We start from the raw sequence: 20,011 nt of genomic DNA, 5'->3' as shown, positions 1-20,011 counted from the left end.
AGAAGGAAGAGGCGACGGACGGGCCCAAGAGAGCATATTGCACTTGGGGTTCGTGCTGTAATTGCCGAGGATCCTCATATTTCGACGCGACAAATTCAGCGAATGCATGGAGTACCCAGATCAACAGTTTCCCGTTTATTGCGTCATTTTAGATTTCATCCATATCACTTGCACCTTACACATGCCATTGAGCCTGGTGATCCTGCCAGGCAACTTAGATTCTGTCAATGGGCGGAAACACGAATGCGCATAGATCCATTTTTCTTTGATCGGACTCTCTTTACAGACGAGGCAAAGTTCGACAATATGGGAGGAGTTAATCTTCATAACGCGCATTATTATGCAGAAGAAAATCCACATTGGCAGCGAGATCACCGTACACAAAGACGGTGGTCAATTAATGTTTGGGCGGGCATAGTTGGGGAATACGTTGTGGGTCCAATTTTTTATGACCGTAATTTAAACGGCGAGCTTTATTTAGATATTCTCGAGAACCAAATTCCACCTCTTCTAGAAAACATTCCGCTAGAAATAAGGCGAGACATGTGGTTCCAGCAAGATGGTGCTCCCGCTCATCGTAGACTACTTGTCAGGAGATTTCTGAACGCGACATACCCAAATAGTTGGATTGGAATTGGTAGTCCAATCTGTGAATTCCCTGCGCGATCGCCAGATTTGACCCCATTGGACTTCTTTCTGTGGGGGGCCGTGAAGCAGAGAGTTTACGCGGAAGCCCCGACGACGGCACAAAATATGATGGAGAGAATTGTTGCAGCATTCCAGGCGTTCACCCCACAAACATTAATAGATGTCCAAAGAAGTTTTCGGCAGAGAATACAAATGTGCATTCAACAAAATGGGCAATTGATAGAGCACTTGAGGCGTTGAAATTTCCGTGACTAGCTGAACGAAGGGGTCTTGCCTCAAGTGGCTGGACGTGAAGGTCTTGCCTTAAGTGGTTGGACGTGAAGGTCTTGCCTTAAGTGGCTGGATAGGGTCTTGCCTTAAGTGGTTGGACGGGGTCTTGCCTTAAGTGGCTGGACGTGAAGGTCTTGCCTTAAGTGATCAAAAGGATACCTCTGTCTTTGTTTGAAGCTAGTAACATTCATCTAAAACAGCTTATTTCTAGGACAAATTCTCTTTTCAGTTAAAGGGAGAGCTACCTATTGATGATCAAAAAATGGTTAAGACAAAAAGTGTTACTTTTTTGGTAGAACCCGAATCTGTGATAAATCTTATTCAAATGACCTTGAAGGTCATGTTCAAGGTCACAGCTGGAATAGCCAAAAGATGCCCCCCTTCTAACCCAACAAATTTTATTTGAAACATTTTTTTCTCAGAGCAAATTTTTAACTTCTTTTAAAGGGTGGGGCAATAAGAGATATTAGTGATTTTTTCAACTTTTTTAAAGCCATTTACAACAAAAATTTGGGGATTTTTAAAAAAATGATTCAGACAAAAAGTGTTTCTCTTTTTTAGTAGAATCCGAATCCGCCATAAAAATATGCACATTTCATATGAAAATTTGGTCTTGACTTTCAAATGACCTTGAAGGTCATGTTCAAGGTCGCAGCTAAAATAGCCAAAAGATGCCCCCCTTCGAACCCAACAAATTTTATTTGAAACATTTTTTTCTCAGAGCAAATTATTAACCTGTTTTAGGTGGTGGTAAATTAAAATGGGACACCCTGTATATATATATATATATATATATATATATATATATATATATATATATATATATATATATATAAGCATGCAATAAAACACGTAATTAAATTATTCTAGTGAAAATAAAATTGTTTATAAAAGTATACGAAATAATCAGACAGGGAACCTATAGTAAAAATATATATTTTTTTAAAAGGATATAAATAACTACATATACATGTTACACAAATTCAATTTTTATTAATTTTATTATTATTTGTAAATACAAAAATTAATTTTTTTTAGTAATGGAGTAGATTAGGTACTGGTATAATATATTTACAATATTGATTTTCGATAAAAACACAAATTCTGTCAATATCGCTTGTTGGTACAGAAATTACATCTTCAGATATGTTTATCACTTCTTTTATCACAACAGTATATTTATTTACTCTAGTGTTTATAATTTGGCAAGTAATCAATTCAAGTTTATTATGCGTGTCAACAAGAAAATGAATAATTTTTACAAATTTTTCATTGATCAATTGGGCAAAGCAATTGCTAGAACGCTTATTAACTTTTTCGTAGGATGTATATAAACACGCATTCAGTACAATTTTTGAAAATACTTTTGTTTTGTCGGATACGTCAAACTTTTGTATGTAGGATGGATCAATGGGAGATTCTTTGTCTATGTAATATTAGAAATCTTTAAAATTTGTTTATGTCTCGCAGAATCCAAATTTTCACAATATTCACGTACGGTTAACAACAATCTGGATATACAACTTGCTCTAACTGTTGGACCATTCGTTGCAAATTCATATACCGAATAATCTGCAGAACAACGCCTTTTGCACAATGAATTGCGCATAAAAGTTTATGGTTTGCAGATTCAAATGCAAAGGCCTAGTGTGCCCATAGTGGACCCCAGTCTTCAATACTTTTAACAATATTTAGGAGCTAGTGGACGATGTAGGTCATTGCTTTTAACGTATAATAATTTTCAACGTTTGATACAAAGTCTATCAATAAATCAGAAACACAATTTAGTTCTTGATATGTTATATCTGTTTGTAAACAAATATGCGTAGCTTCGACTAATAATGACCAATGTTTTAATAATCTTTTATCTTTTGTAACGGTATCTAAAAGAGGCATACTATAATATAATAACCAATTTTCAAATTCCCTAGATTTCCAATATTTTCTTTCTGTTACTTTTCTTGTCAAGCGACTCAGCTGATTAGGAACTTTTATATTTAGAAGTAAATCATCTAGTTTACTAATTTCATCACGCGATAACATATCCTAAAAATAGTTAGTAAATTGCTTAGTTACACCAGTTAATACACAATGCATTTAATCGGGAGTGAAACTTTTAATGATATCAAACCCTTCTAAATTTAATAGCGGTGAGGCACTTTTTACTCCTTTAACAGGCATTGAAGTTACAACAGATTCACGTGCATATTTTATAGTATTAGCTTTCGTTCTTTCTGGTGCAGAAGGATTAAATCGATTTCGCATACTGCCTTCATAAAATTGTCCAAATTGTTCGCACCAGTCACAGCCATAATTAGCATTAAATTGAAGCGTTCCATTCATTGGCGGACGGGCGATACTATCAACAACTGCAACTGATACAAACAAGTTTACTCGATAATCTGTTTCTTTTATTTTAATCGGAATACCCACTTTAGAAAATGTATTTATATATTTGACAAATTGTTCTAAAATTACACTCATTTCTGGTTTGCTTTTGCCACACCACATACCAATTACTATTAAACTACTGAATCTTTCTTGTGGAGGGATTTCATTAATCATCATGTATATAGGCCAAATAGAGAAATTAGAACTTTTAAATACTGGTGCACCATCAGTATTAATTGTCGTTGTTACGTATGAATGTCGAATATGATTTGGTAACATTTTAACAAATCTCTGATAACATTTTCCATCATACACATCTCTAATATGATTTTTTTCATGGTATCTATTGTTTATAACATAATCATAATAGTCTTCGTGCTGTTGTAAATAATCTCTAACGGAATCTGATGGATCTAGTAATGCAAAAAAACAAGGATCTGACGGATTGGACACGATCACTTCGTTATGACAACTACTACATTGAACAGTCTTTGGCTTATTGTCGTATGAACCTAAATAATTAATTAGAGCAAGTTGGACATACGGCGTGGAATTTTACAGTTAGATCAGAATTACATAACCTATCTATTTTATATCGCGATTCTGGTACAACCTCTTCTTCACACAAACAATTAATAAATTTAAATAAATTTGATATGGCTGTGAATGGTAACTTATTAGCCAATGCAAAATTAAGTACCATTAATAATAATTCACCTTTATTTTTAAAAATGTGAGCATCAATCGACTCTAAAAATCCTTCTATATTCGTTAAATCACGGAAGTTATGAATTTTATCTGTAGGTGTGATTTCAAGTACGTCTTTATCAGCCAGATCATCTGGAATCATATTGTCCAAGAATCAACATAATCGAAAAATAATTGTTGTACAAAGTTATATAATATATATATATATATATATATATATATATATATATATATATATATATATATATATATATATATATATCCCTGTTGGCATATGAAGTGTATTAATGTAAGACGTATAATTTTTAGTGGAGATCCTTGTTTAACTATGCAAAAACAGGCTAGCGTAACAGTTTTCACTCGACTGTTTTTGCTAGTTGTTTCACACGGAACCCTATGGCTACGCGTGATCAAAATTAACAGATAGGTGTTTGTATAAAAATGTAAACTACATCACTTGAAATAAAGTCAACTTTATACATTGTTTCAAGATCCTGAAACAAATCACTATGCAAAATGTCAACCCACTACGTATGATACTTTTTAATTGAGAGCGAAAACCAAATTCTCAGTGATTATACGATTACTTGTTTTCCAATTTTGTCTGTCGAAGAAACTGTTGCTACTTTATCATCAAGTTCACACTGAGTTAAAGAAAATTCTTCATCCACAAGTTCATAATTGTTATCAAGAGAAAATTGCACGTCTCTGCTGTCACGTTCCTCGCAGGTTATCGAAAAAAGATTCGACTTCATTGTTTACTTTTGGTACACGATCAAAAACATGGTTGTTCAATAAATTTACTGAATTATTAGGTTGTTCACGAGAATCTTGTTTTGGCTGAAATAAAATGTATATTAAAAGTAGTATAATACTTTACAAACTCTAACAATTATAAACACAGATTTCATTAAAAATTTAAACAATCATTACAAACATTAAAAATAACTGATCGCATAATTGAAAATAAAAGTATTTTAATGACCACAAATAATACATTTTTTAAAACCATATATTATTGTTTATTAAAGTCTACTTAACATTATAAAAATAAATTTTGTTAGTTTTTAGTTACCTTTGCAGACAATGATTTAAATCTTTTTTTTCCATATTTTGTCAATGTAGCACTTGCATCTAACAAATATGCATACTTTTTTTTACTTTTATCATCCATTATCAGTTCTTCTTTCAATAAAAAGCTAATCATAATAAAGTATAAATAGTCCTAACCGTCATAACCTAAATTTAACCGTTTTTATAAATAGAACGTAGATACAAGATTTTTTGTCTACGATCTAATGACATATAATTAATTGAAACACTTCTTAGCTTATACATATATTTTATAAATTGTTTCCGCTTTGACTATATTTTCCGCACGAAGAATTCAGATCGGAATCTTCGAGAAAAAAGTAGAAAGCAAATTCCCTATTTCGTGCGATTGTATTCTTACAGCATAGAGCATATACTGCTAAAGGCAGCATTATATCGAACAGTATGGGTACTGGGGGGTACCCAGTAACCAGTCAATTAACGTGCAGAGCGAGAGAGATGTTCGCGATATAGTGCTGTCTCTCTGACATAGCTGACCAGGCTTTCCCGAAGCACCGAGCACAGAGTATTGTGCCTCCAGAAGATTCGAGACTTTTGTTTCGACACGATGTGATAATATCGATAGAAAGCGTGTTTTTATTTTTAGTATTTTTGCGCACATAAAGTTATCTCGTGCCGTTTAGAGCTCATGTAAATTTTATATACGTTTTTTGAGTAATCAGTATATCTAGACTTTTTAGAAATACCGAAATTGTCCGAAAATGTCGATAGTATATGCGCATATTGCGTATAAGACAAAACCTAATCAATTTTTTACTGTTCCAATTACGGACATCATTATTTCTAAAGAATGCGATGGACCTTTTCTACCAAAAGACTGATTTCGAAGCAAAGAAGTTTTATTACATAAAAGAAAAAAATTGTGATGACTCCTGCGATGAAGACCATGACCACCTGTATGATTACTACAAAGTTGTGATTATTTTTTTAGGAAGTGAGTACAAAATTTTATCTCTAATTAGTGATATGATAATTTTTTTATTATTTTTCTGTTTATTATTTCGTATAAATTTTGACAAAAATATTATAATTATTATAAATATTTTATGCTTCATAGAGTCACAAGAAGATATTGAAACAAAAATTACAACGAGTGGTCGGAGAGTGAGGCCAAAGATTATCGATACTGATTCCAGCCCAGAGAGAATGAAGAAATTTAATAATAAGCATATTTGTAACTAAATTTCACTAGAGATCTATATATTCATCTAAATTCTCATATATTCAAATAAATTTTTCAGGAGAAAAGAGAAAACGAATAATTTCTCACAAGTCAAATAATCTCAAAAAGAAGTATGGAAATACTAATTCAAACGAAAAACAATAAAAGACTATTGAAAGATGATTCAGAAGAAGAAGAATCTGATTTTTTGAGTGATACACAAGATATTGTGAAAAAGTTAAAATGTGTTAAAGATCTCTTAAAACAGCAACTTCAAGAAAGAGACAAGCTAATAGCTGATTTATATAAGATAACAAGTGAGCTAAAGCCAGGCCTTCAACAGAAAGGTAAACATACGTGTAAAATTTTGAGTATATATTTCTTATATTACATCATATTAAATTACTATTTTGAGTTTAAAAATAACGTTCAACGCATTTTTTTTAAGATCATGCTCTTCAATAAACAGAGCAAAATAGAAACGTTCAAATAGATGATCAGCCCAATGAGATTGAAAATAACCAAGTAATTGAATCACCACGTAGAAATGGACAAGCACTTGAACGAAATCGAAATATTGGTAATCCAGAAGAGCATAATAGGAATGAAAATGATCCACGTAATAACCAACAACCAAATCAAAAGGTTGGTAATCCAGAAGACCATAATAGCAATGAAAATAGGAATGAAAATGGTCTACGTAATAACCACTAAAGTAAGGAAAATTGCTAAATATTGTGTGTAAATATCGTGCCTGTAAAAAAAGTATATGTAAATAATATTTTTTACAATTATTTATTATTTATATTTTCTAGGTAAAAAAAATTACAAAAAAAATGGAAGATTTAATCACAGAATCTCTAAAATATTATCAAGTGAATAATCCTGGCTATCAGGATAAAATGAAAAGATACACCTTGACAGAAACTGGTGAGGTAAGTACAATCTCAATATTTGCCATTTTATGGAATCTTTTTAAATAATTATATAATCTACTAAATTATATCAATTTTATTTCCCCGTAGAAATATCTTGGTGAAGATATCTCAACTAATGATCTAAATTGGAATCTTGTGCAAGCGAAAAAAAATTTTCAACATTTGTTCGAAGGGCATCAAGTATAATCTGCGGATCATATCAGCTGATGAATCGAGCCATTGATCTAGGCAGACTCAAAAAGGAAAGAAGATTCGAAAACAGATCTCCTGTTAAAGCAATAGAAAAAAATTTACTACGGCTTATTATAAGTAAGTCCATTTGTAAAATTTTTGAATAATGTAGCTATTAATTGTAAGAAAATATATTTGATTATTGTAAAATTAACTTATATGTATAAATATTTTTTACACAGGTCTATCTGATGATTACTTGCAAAGAAAAAAATTACCTTTTGATGAAAAGATGCGTCTATTAAGAACAGTCACATCACATATTTAAAAAAATATACGTGATTTGAAAACTGAAGACGATGAAAGAAAGGAGAAAGAAATAAGAGCATTACAAGAGGTGGAATTAAATAGATAACGAGGGGCCAGAAGGTTAGAATTCCTCGATGATGACATCTAAAAATAATATTATTTACTTCCTTATAGTTACCTCGATATTTATTAATGTTCATTGACAAGAATTTTTTAATTTTATTTATTGGTTTCAAATAGAAAGTATTTTTTATCCAAAGATTAAGTTCATGTTTTTGCTTTATGTACTAGTTTCAAATTAAAAGTATTTGTATTCCAAAAGTTAATTTATAAAAAGAATATAATGACTTAAGTACAAAAGATTAAAAAAAATACTTGCGCAGTATGCAATGGTAGCACCATTTTAACTATACTTTTTGTTACGTATTGATATTGATGTAGTCTCTAAAGACGTAAAAATTAAGGTGTGTTTATTCGTTAGGAGCGTAAAAGTAATTATGTATTACTTTGTAATTACTTTGTAAGTTGACGTTAAGGTAATATCCTTATACAAACCTTTTTATGGTATATTATATTTACATACACACACGCACATATGTTAACGTAAAAATCACAAAGAGAAAAATATGTTAAGTTATAAAATGTATTTTTGATAAATAAAGATTTTGTTTAATATTATAGTTCTTACTTACACCTTACCGCTCAAATTATTCATAGTTTCCTTTTGTGCATATTAATTCAACTACACATCTTGCTATTCAAAAGTTTTCTTTCGCGATTATTATATACTGCTTTTATAATTCGGCTCTTAATTACGGTTTCACATATTCATAATAATTACGTTTTATCACGTGCATATACAGGGTGAGTCATTTTAATCTTTAATCTCAATTATCTCGTTAGCAAAGCATGCCAGCGAAAAAAGTTTCGGGTAAAAGTTTTAGGATTTTTCCCTGGCTATCTGATGATGACCTTGACAATGTCATTGAGCATGACCTTCAAGGTCATTTGAAGGTCAAGTCGATTTTTTCAAATAGAAACCCCTACTTTTGGCACCAGAAATGGAAAGAGCGGGAAATTTTACGTTCGAACATGTGATTTTGGAAACAAATCATCTTTTGTGCGGAAATTACCTTTGACATCAGCCGAACCCAGGATGCACCATCGAGGAGGTTGTCAAAAGGATTTAGCATCCCATTTTTTGTTTGTTTTATTTTTTTTTGTATTTTTTTTATTTGTTTTTTTTTTTTGTTTTTTCCCTTTTTGTTATTTTTTTGGTATTTTTATGGAATGTGAACTGGAGTTAACCATTGATTAATTGTTCGAAATTACCGCCGTTTTTTTGGATGCAAAGATCAAGTCGAGCTCTGAATTGTCTTATGGTTCTAAGTAGAACACCTCGAGGGATTGCTGCACAAGCTGTACAATCATGATCATATCACCGATTTGGTTGGGACCATAATCAGCCATGATCAAAATCAAAATAATTTGTTACAGACCAGTAAACAGGGAAACAGATTTTTTTCAATAATAATTATCGATTTACAAGAAGTAAAAAACACGATTAAGCTTTTCTGCACTAATTTGCTATCTACATAACTGTTAAGAGTAGTTCACTCTCAAAAATTGACACTAATACAAAATAATGGAATGACTTAACTACATCAAGAATTTTGAAAATTGACACTAATACAAAATAATGGAATGACTGAAAATTTTTGAAAACTGAAAAAATTACAAAAATTTTAGAAAACTGAAAAAATTACGAAAATTTTAGAAAATATTGAAAATTTCTGGAAATATTGAAAATTTTTTCATTTTTGAATGTCACTCTCTTTTCATTTATGGGGCTAAAAGTAGGGGTTTCCATTTCAAAAAATCAACTTGACCTTGAAATGCCCTTGAAGATCCTGTTTAACGACAGGGTCAAGATGACCATTCGTCAGCCGGGGAGAAAACTGAAAACTTTTGTGGGTAACATTTTCTCCTTGAATGCATTCGAGTTCAGCTAACCAGTTGTACTGTTATCGGCATGACCAATGACCTTGACCATTGAATTCAAGGTCAAGGCAAGGTCATATTCAAACGTACAAAGTAAAAGAATGTAAGCAGAAGTGAGAAAATAAAAAAGTCGCCATTTTCTTATATAATATTACGCTTACAGACAATTTTTTACATTTTGTTATACTTTTTTACGTATTGTTACATTTGTTGTTTAAAAGAAGAGAACCCCATGAAATCCTGGATCAATGGATTTGTAATAAATTGTAATAAAACGTGACAAAATGTAATAAAATGTAACAAACAGTAATAAAACGTAAAAAGGGTCCGAAATCCAACAAAAACATACAAAATGGTACGATTTGTTACATTTTTTTTTATATTTTATTACACTTTATTACATTTTTTATTTCCACTAGGGTAATAATACATTATCGAAACATTAATTTTATATTGATTGGCTGAGTAATCGCCATTAATTATACATAACTGAAATATAAATTTCATATTGTTTGACTGAGTGATCGCCACTAATAATACATTAACAAAACATCAATTTTATATTGATTGGATGAGTTATCTTCTCTAATGGCACATTACTAAAATTTGAATTATTTTTTATTGTCTAAGTAATCGCCATTATAATTATACTGCGAGATTATTCAATATTTTGCGTTTTGAGATAAAGTAATGTTGACAAAAGGGTAACAGTACAGTTTACTGTATTATTATTTTTATATGTAGCAACTAGATATGAAATAATTGAATGATTGAAAGCAAACTTTGAATGAGAAAGAGATCGATTAATAATCTTTTAATTTTGTAATAATAATTTTGGGTCCATAAGGTACTGAGCGGTCGTAGCAGGATGAGGTAGAATAAAATATATATTTATGGTTTATTATAAATGTGCGGCATGAAGCCTTTAATCGTTTTATGATTAGTCCAAATCAAGTAGGCAAATCAATATGGAGACCAAAGCAATATAGCAATCAATATACTTGGCGATAGCAACAAGAGTAATAACAGTGGTTATATCTAATATTACATTCTAATACAAAGAAAAAAATATCGATGAGCGATTTTATTATAGAATATGAATACTATTAAATTGTTGACTGGAGCCAAATTGAATTAGATGTCTGTTTAAATAACCACGATAATTATTTAAGTATGAAACGAGATTAAATATGGGATGAAAAGCCTTGTATGGGAGAATCACAATAATGATGTTTATGTCGATGAATGATTGAAAGAAATTAAGGATATTGTAAGGTTGACTGTTGAATATTGATATTTTATTTGTAAAATAATTTTATGAATTAGAATAATAACTTGTTTTGACCTTGCCAGTGACACAGGCAGAAGCCTGTCGTTCAAGCAGGTCTTCTAGATCAAACAAGCTAAAGTCTATAATAATTTGGAAGCTAGGATACATTAATATGTAATCTAGATTATACAAACAACTTGGTTATGTGAATACTAAAGAAAAAAACGGATTATACATAAATTGAGAAATGATTGGATGTATTGACCTCGTGGTCATTACTCCGTTATAAGCACGAGGTGTTAAGATGCTATGATTAGTAGTACGAAAGATTACGTGTTGCGTTCATGAGGAAACCGACTGGGACTTGACGTAGCCAGCCCAGCCGGACAGCACACGGCTATCTTTTTATAACCCGTCGAAGGCAGTATTAATGTGTTAAAGTTAGATGCGTAGTTTTCTTCAGAACTGGGGAGAACTCAGAAGCGCGAATCAGTTCTTAATGAATATCCCCGGGTGCACACTGTTAGCAAAGTGAAATTAAAATGAAAGGTACAATATAAAACTTGAATTTTTGGTAATTTCGGGTTCATAAAGTGACATTTATATTTATCGTATAATTCTAACGAATTAATAGGTCTTTGAAATACAAGAATGTATGCAAATAATTCACACATGGATTTTAGAAACTTGAATACTGCAGCTTCTGCCAAACATTTATTCTATTCTTCATCAGTACTAATAACACCTCTTGATATACAAGCATTTCCATATTTATCATAAATAATTTTATCTACCGTACGTATATCCGCAAATGATTTTTCACCACGTACATGTAGTAATAAAAGTCGTAGGAAAAATGCTTCGCGCTTATTTGGATTTACAAAATACATTCTACTAATGAGAGTTTTATACATTTTTTTCTTTTATTCCATTTTTTTTTTTTTATCAAAAACATAATGGTACGGAATTTCGTGATATATCTTCTTTATTTAATTTAAACCAAGATGTCAATGTAGTATGGACATTTTGATCAATCATTTCGTGTTCACATGCTTCTTGATAATAAACATATTGTTCGCCTTCTTCATGAACAGCTAATCTTTTAATTACATAAGATTGCTCAGGTAGTAAAAATTCCCATGTGCGATATATAGCTTCAGGTGCACATACATATCTGGTAGAGATGTTGTGATATTTCATCATATTTATATGTATCGTTATTTTCGTTTACATTGTCTTCATAATCTGGATTATGTTCATTTGCAAATTTCACAAGAGTTGTATCCGGACCTTTATGAAAATATTTGAACAAATATTCTATAGCTTTAATCGTACTACATATTTCTACATTAATATGACATTCTAAAAGTAATAATAAATATGGATTATACGGCACGGTAAAACTAATATCTGCAATCCTATGTTTTGAAAACGTAATTTTACTATTATTTTTTTTCGTCGGTAATAAGGGTAACCATCAGGATTATAATGGGTTTAGGACGATCTGTTGTGCTTTCATACTGTGATAAATGCTCTTGAATTTCCTTCCAATTCGGATTACATGTAATTCTTATAAAAATATCTGGTTTTCCGTCGACTTGTAGTTATGTCATTAAATCTAAATAATTTTGTTAATTGAATCAACTTTTTTCACCTAAACTCAGTGTGTGTGTGTGTGTGACTATATATATATATTAAATATACCATATTCTACACTACGCTGAGCTTAAATTTAAAAAAAATCCTTATATTACCTGTCATACTTGATTGAATCAACTTTTTGCACTCAAACTCACTATATATAATAAATATACGATATTCTGCACAACGCCTAGACTGCATTTTTGGAGTTTTTTCTCCTACTTTTAATCTTGCTTGCTCTGAACGTAACACTATGCCTCATAATTATAAAAATACATATAAATTATAAAAATGTAAATCATTTACTCAATGATATATGGTTACTGCATCATACAATCGAGTTCTTAAACAAATATTGAACAAGATACTTTTACTAAATTGTAATTCATGCATTGTATACATTAATTAAATTGTAACTAGATTATACGTAGCAAATTATAACAATCATTATTGCATTGAAAAATGAATAATAATAATAAAGAAAATTAAAATGATAGCAATATTTTAATTATAATGAAATATCTATGACATTATACTTTGCGATGAAATGCAACAAAATCATTTATATACAAGATAAATAATAATTTTAATAAATTAAAAATAATATACTTTACTAGTCAAGAAGCTGATAGAAAAATTCATCTGCTACAAACATCATAAACGTTGAAGAACCTGCAACAATAAAATAAATTTCACAAAGTAAATGCTCAATAGAAAAAGTTTTAAACAATAATTTTCGTTTTTAATTTGTAATAAAAAACTTATCTAATAATTCCATTGAAGTACTTTATTGAAGGCGAGATACATATACATGGAACACTTGTGAAATTCAACTAATTATATACATATACGCACATATATCACTAATAATTAGAGAAAAATAATAACTATTAAACAATATTATTACGCACCAACAATATATGCAATACAATTTACAATTTAAAATTGAAAAGTCAAAACAAACTAAAATCTACAACACTAACTAAATATGGAATGTGAACTTCAATATTAAAATCAGACAAACGATCCGAATCATAAACTACATAAATGTAACTATAGAATAACACCATTAGTAATTAAAGGCAACTTCACTCCTTACACAATTGGCTAACTTGACTTCATGGCTTTTACGGAAAATCAGAAAATTATTATTTTGCTAAAATACATTAGCTTATACTTTTAACGCACAGAATGATATAATTTGCTCCGGAAATATAAATCTCATTTAACCGTAGTAACAGAATTAAGAACTATTTAGATAAGAACACATCTATTCAGACGTCCAAGCACCGTTACAGGGCGCTATTTTCAGCGCTGCAAGTTATAATAGACCACGTGATACATGGAGGCAGAAACTAAAAAAGAGTAGAAAAGCATTCAAATTCATTGTAGTATTCCCTATTCAACATTATAACTTTTTATTAATTTTTGAGCAACAACTTTCTATCTCAAGTCCATATTCATGTAATATTTGTATATTCATATTTTGTTTGTCGTCTGCTTATTATAACTTTCAACACTTTTAGGGAAATCCGCTAGGTGTGCCACTTTTGCTTGGACGTGCAAATTTCAGAGAGAGCACACAGTGGCGCTGTTGTCGTTCAGCAAGTCCCAAACTGTAAGCCTTAACAACACTACATAGGGGAAGGTGGGGCAGTAGTGGCACCTTAACTTCATTTCAATTTTTAGCCTTTAATTGGGAGTTATTAATAATGACAATAAGTGAACTCGATAGACAATAACACCCTAAAACGAAATCGGTCGATGAAAAAAGTTAAATGAAGCTGTAGTTTTTTATAAATACGAAAATTAAAAAATGTTCTGCTTGCCCCGCGATGTGGGGCACGGGTGGCACAGGTCGGGGCACGTATAGCACGGTTTCTGTCATGTTCTGTCTTACCGGCCGTGCACCGCAGCGCAACGGCCACTCGTGCCCCATCCTCAGTTTTTTTTCCGATTGTTAATACACAATTATTAAGCGCCACAAGACAAAAAATCAAGCAAGGCCCAAAAGTTGGAAATATAAACTATCAAATAAACTTTATTTCAAACGAATTCATTTTTTTCGCGATGTACACAGTTAAATGATTAATAAAGCCAAGTTATTATTTCAGCCACAAATTTTCAGCTCGTTTAATTAATTAGTCAGACTTTCTTTGTCGACAATATTTTAGAGATAAAAACTAGAAGTATTTTTGTTTAGATTTTCACAATCATTTGTTTCAAAATATCGATTAATCATTAAAATATCGAGGTGCCAAACCAACCTGCCTGCCACGCTATGCCTCACTCTCCCCTAAACCATCATAAGTGTCATACAACATGTCGTAGATGGCGGGACTGTCATTCGTTGCAGTGTCGAACTGCCATTCCGGCTCCGGTATAGCCGTGGTTGCTAGACAGATGGAAGTGTTGCCACTGTCGTGACTGAAGATTAGGCCGGTTACACAATTTTCAAAATTTTTAAATTTTCAAAATTTTTAAATTTTCGAGAATTTTAAAGATTAAACAAATTTTCAAAATTATGAAAATTTAAAAAATCTTTAAAATTCTCAAAAATTTCAAAATTTTTTAAATTTACAAAATTTTTTTTATTTTCAAAATTCTCAAAATTTTTTAGTTTCTAAATTTTTAAAATTATTGAGGCCCTGATTATAAAAAAGACGGTACACAACAAGGGGCGAATTAGCTTTATCAGACTCGGATGATGATTGAGCCCTCGTGTCCGTCTCGGGTGCCTGCGGCGCCTTTGACTCCCACTTGTGCTTAATCATCATCCTCGCTTGAAAAAGTCAACTTTCACCCCTAGTTGTGTAATGTACTATTATATGTTATTATCCCTGTCAAAAATATTTACATCAAATTCTACATAAAATTTCATGTAAAGATTTTAAACTATTAGATATAAAATTTCACATACACGAATAAAATTGTAAAACTTTACGTAATATTTCACATAAAATTTTAGATTTTACTTAAAATTTTACGTAAAGTTTTATAATTTAATTGATTTATGTTAAATTGTACACGTAAAAGTTTTAAATTATTACATAAAATTTGATATAAAATTTAGTGTGAATATTTTTAACAGGGTATCATTACAATCCCTAGAATGTTTTATACACTAATCAATGGTCATTAAAACTCAACATTATTTTTTGCTGCAGCAGATTAATAAAAGTATTCATTAATAAATGAAACCGACTAGTTTTATTTAGATTATGTAATTGACGAATCTGAAAAATTGATCTGTTTCATAAGAATACGAATTTCTTCTATAAAGCATGGTCAGTATATTGAAAATACCATCCGATAACACGACCGGTAATTAGAACAGGAAAAAAAGACGATGTTTCCTCTCATTGTCAAGTCTTACCCCATTATAGTTTAATGAATTTATTAACAATATTTGAATATCTGCATACTTTGTGTGTGTATGTACTGTGTCTATGTGTGTGCATGTATGTGTGTTCATCAGCGAACCTTTAAATATCGGCGAGTGCCTTATGTGAAAAGCAAAGCGTTTCGCTTTTAGCGATGTTTCAGTTTTTGGATAAATACGTATATCACGATCAAACGGAGGTTCGCCATAATTTCCTATATATACAACAGCGACTTCATTACATGTTGCGAAATATGATTTATTCTTTGTATGATCATCACGTGTTAATGACATAAATATTTCAGAAGGTGTTATATTATTATTATGAGCATTAATATTTTCTTCATTTTCGATTTCATACATCATTTTATATGCTTTTGCATAAGGATTGTTTAAAGACAAAAAGTACATAAAAATTCTAATATGTTTGAATCGGGTTCATCAATTTTATAGTTATTTGCTCTATAGTTATTTGCAATTCCATTGTCAATAATATACAATTGGCCATATTTTGGCCACCGCACGGCAAACACGTCGGCTTGATTTGGTCCACGGAGCATATTTTATTTCTGCTCTACCCTTCGAGGTATATTCCTCAACGAGCACACCGCCATCCGCAACCCGGGGGACGCGCCACATACAGGGTTATAGGCTTTTCCGCATGGAACTATGACATATTTCTTCTAAGACTTTAGCTCCTGTTCATCCACTTTATACTAACTTAATTTACTATTAATACTTTATAAAATGTTAAATTTTGTTTGGCATACTTTGTGTTGGATATTAAAAGTTCCAAATATTATTACAATTACACTATTCCAACTATACATATCACGCTCATTTAGATTTATTCGTTGGTTAGAAACTCTATTCGAAACTAGCTTAGTTAGAAACTCGCTTTGCTTGGGCAGTAAACGGACTCTCTGGAAAAACATTCTCGTTTGGGCGGTAAATCACTCGCGGGAAAAATCTTCTACTTTCGCCCCTTGTTGCATAATGTACTAGTTCATAATTTATAAAAGACAGGAACATACTGATAATAAGTATTATAAAAATATTCTTATTATTTTTATTTAAAAATATGTCAGTTTTGCCCAGTTACAGTGCAGTAAAAGTTAGGAAAATAGACGCCTTTTCTGGGTAGTTGGTTCGACATTTCCCGACCAGTTTTAAGATTACTGACTCAAAACTAGCCCGAAAATCGCGAGCAATTATACTATTTTATTAATAAAGCAAGTTGTATAAAGTTTTTAATTATGTTTTACATTAAAAAATCATGTATTTTTTAGGTATTTTCACACACAGTGTGTAAAAATTATGCTACAGAGGCTACTTTTGAAACCAAGCCCTTTCGTCTCCATAAGTTAGATCATGGTCCAGCTACTCACGTGACAGTTACAAAAGCAGATGCTCTAAAGTATTATAAACAATTGCATACTGTTCGCAGAATGGAAACTGCTGCTGGAAATTTGTATAAAGAAAAAATTGTCAGAGGATTTTGTCACCTATATTCTGGGCAAGTAAGTGTATAATTAACAGAATAATTTTATGTTTCATTATACTAAACACAGTCTGCATGCATACATTTTTTATGCATAAACTATCTCAGTTTCTATTTGATGCTTTCAATCTTCCAGGTCGCTCATCATGTATAAAACATAGAAAGAAAATGCTCTTTTTTACATTTTTTGTTTAATTGTATCAAAGCAGATTATATTTTAAAAATAGGTACTACTAGATATAAAAAATAATTTTTTAAAGATTGCGACACGAAATGCTTAGAAATTGCTAATTGGAAAAGGTCAAACAACTATATAAAAATGCTATTATCTTATTTAGATAATAGCGTTTTATATAGTTGTTTGATCTTTCTGTTTTTTAGAAAATTTCACGAGGCTTACTGATGGGATGACTAATCCAAAAACTTTGGATTCACAATGGCAAAATTGCAGGTTTCAACCGTCTAGATACACTGCCCAGTAACAATCTTGTCTCGATTAGAGTTCCTTATTGCTGAGGGACTTAAAGTGAAGACAGTAGCACTGCTCGAAGGATTTATCTACAGTCAGGTTTACCTACAAGGCCACAAGAAGTGAACGGAAGTTATTAATAAGAAAATACAAAGGTAGCTGTTATGCTCATGATGGAATGCAACGCAAAGGTGCATCATACTTGTCGGGCAGCTTATACTACAATAACAGAGGGAAAAGGTGGAGTTCTTCGTAGCAACGAACACGGACTTTCTCAAAATAAGCAACAGACCTATGTTTTGAATGTGGTAAGGGAGGAGGTAATAGGAATCACCTGGCTTGAAAAGTGTCGGACGCGGTCTACATGTCAGAAAACCAACATATTGTTTTTCGACTTGGAAGAAAAAATACGTTGGATAAACTCTCCAAAAACCCTAGAAGCACAAACTGCGTAGGCTATAGAGAAGAACTTAAGGCCAATATCGGTAGCTTCCCCGTCACATAAAATGCGACGTTGCAAACGTCACAGCCGCATCGATTCGAGGAATCTCGAACAATGCGGATCCGATCCATGGCTCGGTATCTGCGCCGACCACGAGCGAATCGGTTGCCAGCGAAAAAGCGCGGTTTCGACAAACTCGAGGAGAGCGTGAGCGCGATAACGGAATTCGCCAACTCTTCCCCGGCTGTCGACGGGGCTCATCGATTTGCGAGAAAGATACAAGGAGATAGGAAGAGTCTCAAGGTACGAGAGTACGCGTGTATTGCAGATGTGAGGTGTTGGCACTAGAAAGTGCTAACGCCTAGAACGAGCCAGCGACCATTCCCACATACGATGATCCGCCGAGGAAGGACGCCGTCCAATCCACCGAAATCAATAAGAGGACCAGAACAATTATCGGCGTAGAGGAGCTAAAGCATCCAGCTACTACTGGAGTCTAGGTGGCGGTAACAGGAGTAACTCTATACGGAGGGTATAACTCTATACGGCCCTTAGGAGAGAGTACAAACAGAATCATGAGAAAATAACAAATGTAGCAAAAAAGCTCAATCGTAGTATAAGAAAAACAAAAATTCAACCATATTATAAATCATGTATGATATAAATATGACGGAATTGCAAATGCATCCTGACAAGTGTGTTACAAATTTTGCTTGCCACAACCAGAAAACAACAACAACTTTGTTATGTATCATCTGTGACGCAGCTTATCATTTCAGTTTTTTTAGCACAAATAAGAACTTACTTTAAAACTATCAGTGGAAACTTAATAGCGTGACGAAAACACAGCGACAGAGACTTAAATTTAAAGATTAAAGAGTAGGGTGGGCGACGAACAAATTTTAATCTAGCCTTTTCCCTGGACGATTTTGTGTTTCCATGCATAACTGACGCGTCACGCGCGGCCTTACGGCCACGGTGGCTTGCCGCCTTGTGTATAAGGCACGACCGCTGATGTCGTTGAAGAGCAGGACCTTCATCGCCAAAGTGTCGGCAAATTCGGCGGCATCGTCCCTGCCCTCACTTGTGATATCTTCACCCTTAAAAGTAGTACTATCGAAAAATGATTGACCATTCAGAATCTTCTGAAATTTGGTATGTTAGTAGATGCTGGTTAAAAAAGACTTAGCTGAAATTTGGCGAGGCTTTGTAGCGTGGGAAAAAAGTTATGAGCATTTCAATTTCCGATAATCTGTCTATTTTGCTTGAACTCTTGACGGTATCAAATTAACCGTTCAGAATTCACTTAAATTTTATAGAACGTCAGGGGGGAAAAGAGGAATAACGAATAATTCAAGTGCTTTAGAAGAAGGATTTGGAGCCCGTGAGCGTAGTAAGAAACATGAGAAAATGAAAAAATAGTGTTCTCAATCTCAAAAATGAGTCAAATCAGTTTTCCCGTAAAATTTTTTTATTAATAATTACGGCGAATAGAATGTTGTAATGAGAAAGCATACTCACTATTTGATATATCTTTGATTTATGCAACTTCTATTTTTACGTGAATCTCGCGTCAAACATAAAATAAAAAATAG

At 32.1% G+C, this 20,011-nt stretch overlaps 2 protein-coding genes across 7 annotated transcripts in view; both read left to right on the top strand.

Annotated features, from left to right (window-relative positions):
* The window catches only part of LOC100118113 (probable pyruvate dehydrogenase E1 component subunit alpha, mitochondrial), a 239,705-nt gene that overhangs the window by 58,728 nt on the left and 160,966 nt on the right, over positions 1 to 20,011 (top strand). For all 4 annotated transcript variants that reach the window (XR_004345270.1, XM_031928166.2, XM_032601916.1 and 1 more), the window contains one exon: positions 17,294 to 17,524. Coding sequence is in view for 3 of the 4 variants with exons in the window: in XM_031928166.2 (XP_031784026.1) it covers positions 17,294 to 17,524 (231 nt within the window). In the remaining variant the exon portion in view is untranslated. The remainder of the gene's footprint in view (positions 1 to 17,293; positions 17,525 to 20,011) is intronic.
* On the top strand, positions 4,328 to 8,383 carry LOC103315549. Of its 3 annotated transcripts, none has more exons than XM_016987276.3 (6): positions 5,126 to 6,064; positions 6,188 to 6,639; positions 6,741 to 7,007; positions 7,108 to 7,227; positions 7,318 to 7,539; positions 7,644 to 8,383. In XM_016987276.3, exons 3-5 carry the CDS (start codon positions 6,840 to 6,842, stop codon positions 7,414 to 7,416), a joined length of 387 nt encoding a protein of 128 aa, XP_016842765.1. In that variant the 5' UTR covers positions 5,126 to 6,064; positions 6,188 to 6,639; positions 6,741 to 6,839; the 3' UTR covers positions 7,417 to 7,539; positions 7,644 to 8,383. The 3 variants fall into 3 exon arrangements, with proteins under 3 accessions (XP_032457808.1, XP_016842765.1, XP_031784028.1); XM_031928168.2 differs by lacking the exon at positions 5,126 to 6,064 and having other exon boundaries at positions 6,091 to 6,304; positions 6,372 to 6,639; XM_032601917.1 differs by having other exon boundaries at positions 4,328 to 6,639.

This window comes from Nasonia vitripennis, assembly GCF_009193385.2.
Source record: "Nasonia vitripennis strain AsymCx chromosome 4 unlocalized genomic scaffold, Nvit_psr_1.1 chr4_random0004, whole genome shotgun sequence".
Taxonomy (NCBI): domain Eukaryota; kingdom Metazoa; phylum Arthropoda; class Insecta; order Hymenoptera; family Pteromalidae; genus Nasonia; species Nasonia vitripennis.
Note: the sequence above shows the minus strand (reverse complement) of the source record. Positions and strands in the feature narration are given on the sequence as shown.

Coding starts and splice junctions, on each gene's coding strand:
- LOC103315549 (XM_032601917.1), top strand. CDS start 6,840: ATGGACAAGCACTTGAACGAAATCGAAATATTGGTAATCCAGAAGAGC. Junction 7,008..7,107: donor TCTACGTAATAACCACTAAA/GTAAGGAAAATT, acceptor TATATTTTCTAG/GTAAAAAAAATTACAAAAAA. Junction 7,228..7,317: donor CCTTGACAGAAACTGGTGAG/GTAAGTACAATC, acceptor ATTTCCCCGTAG/AAATATCTTGGTGAAGATAT.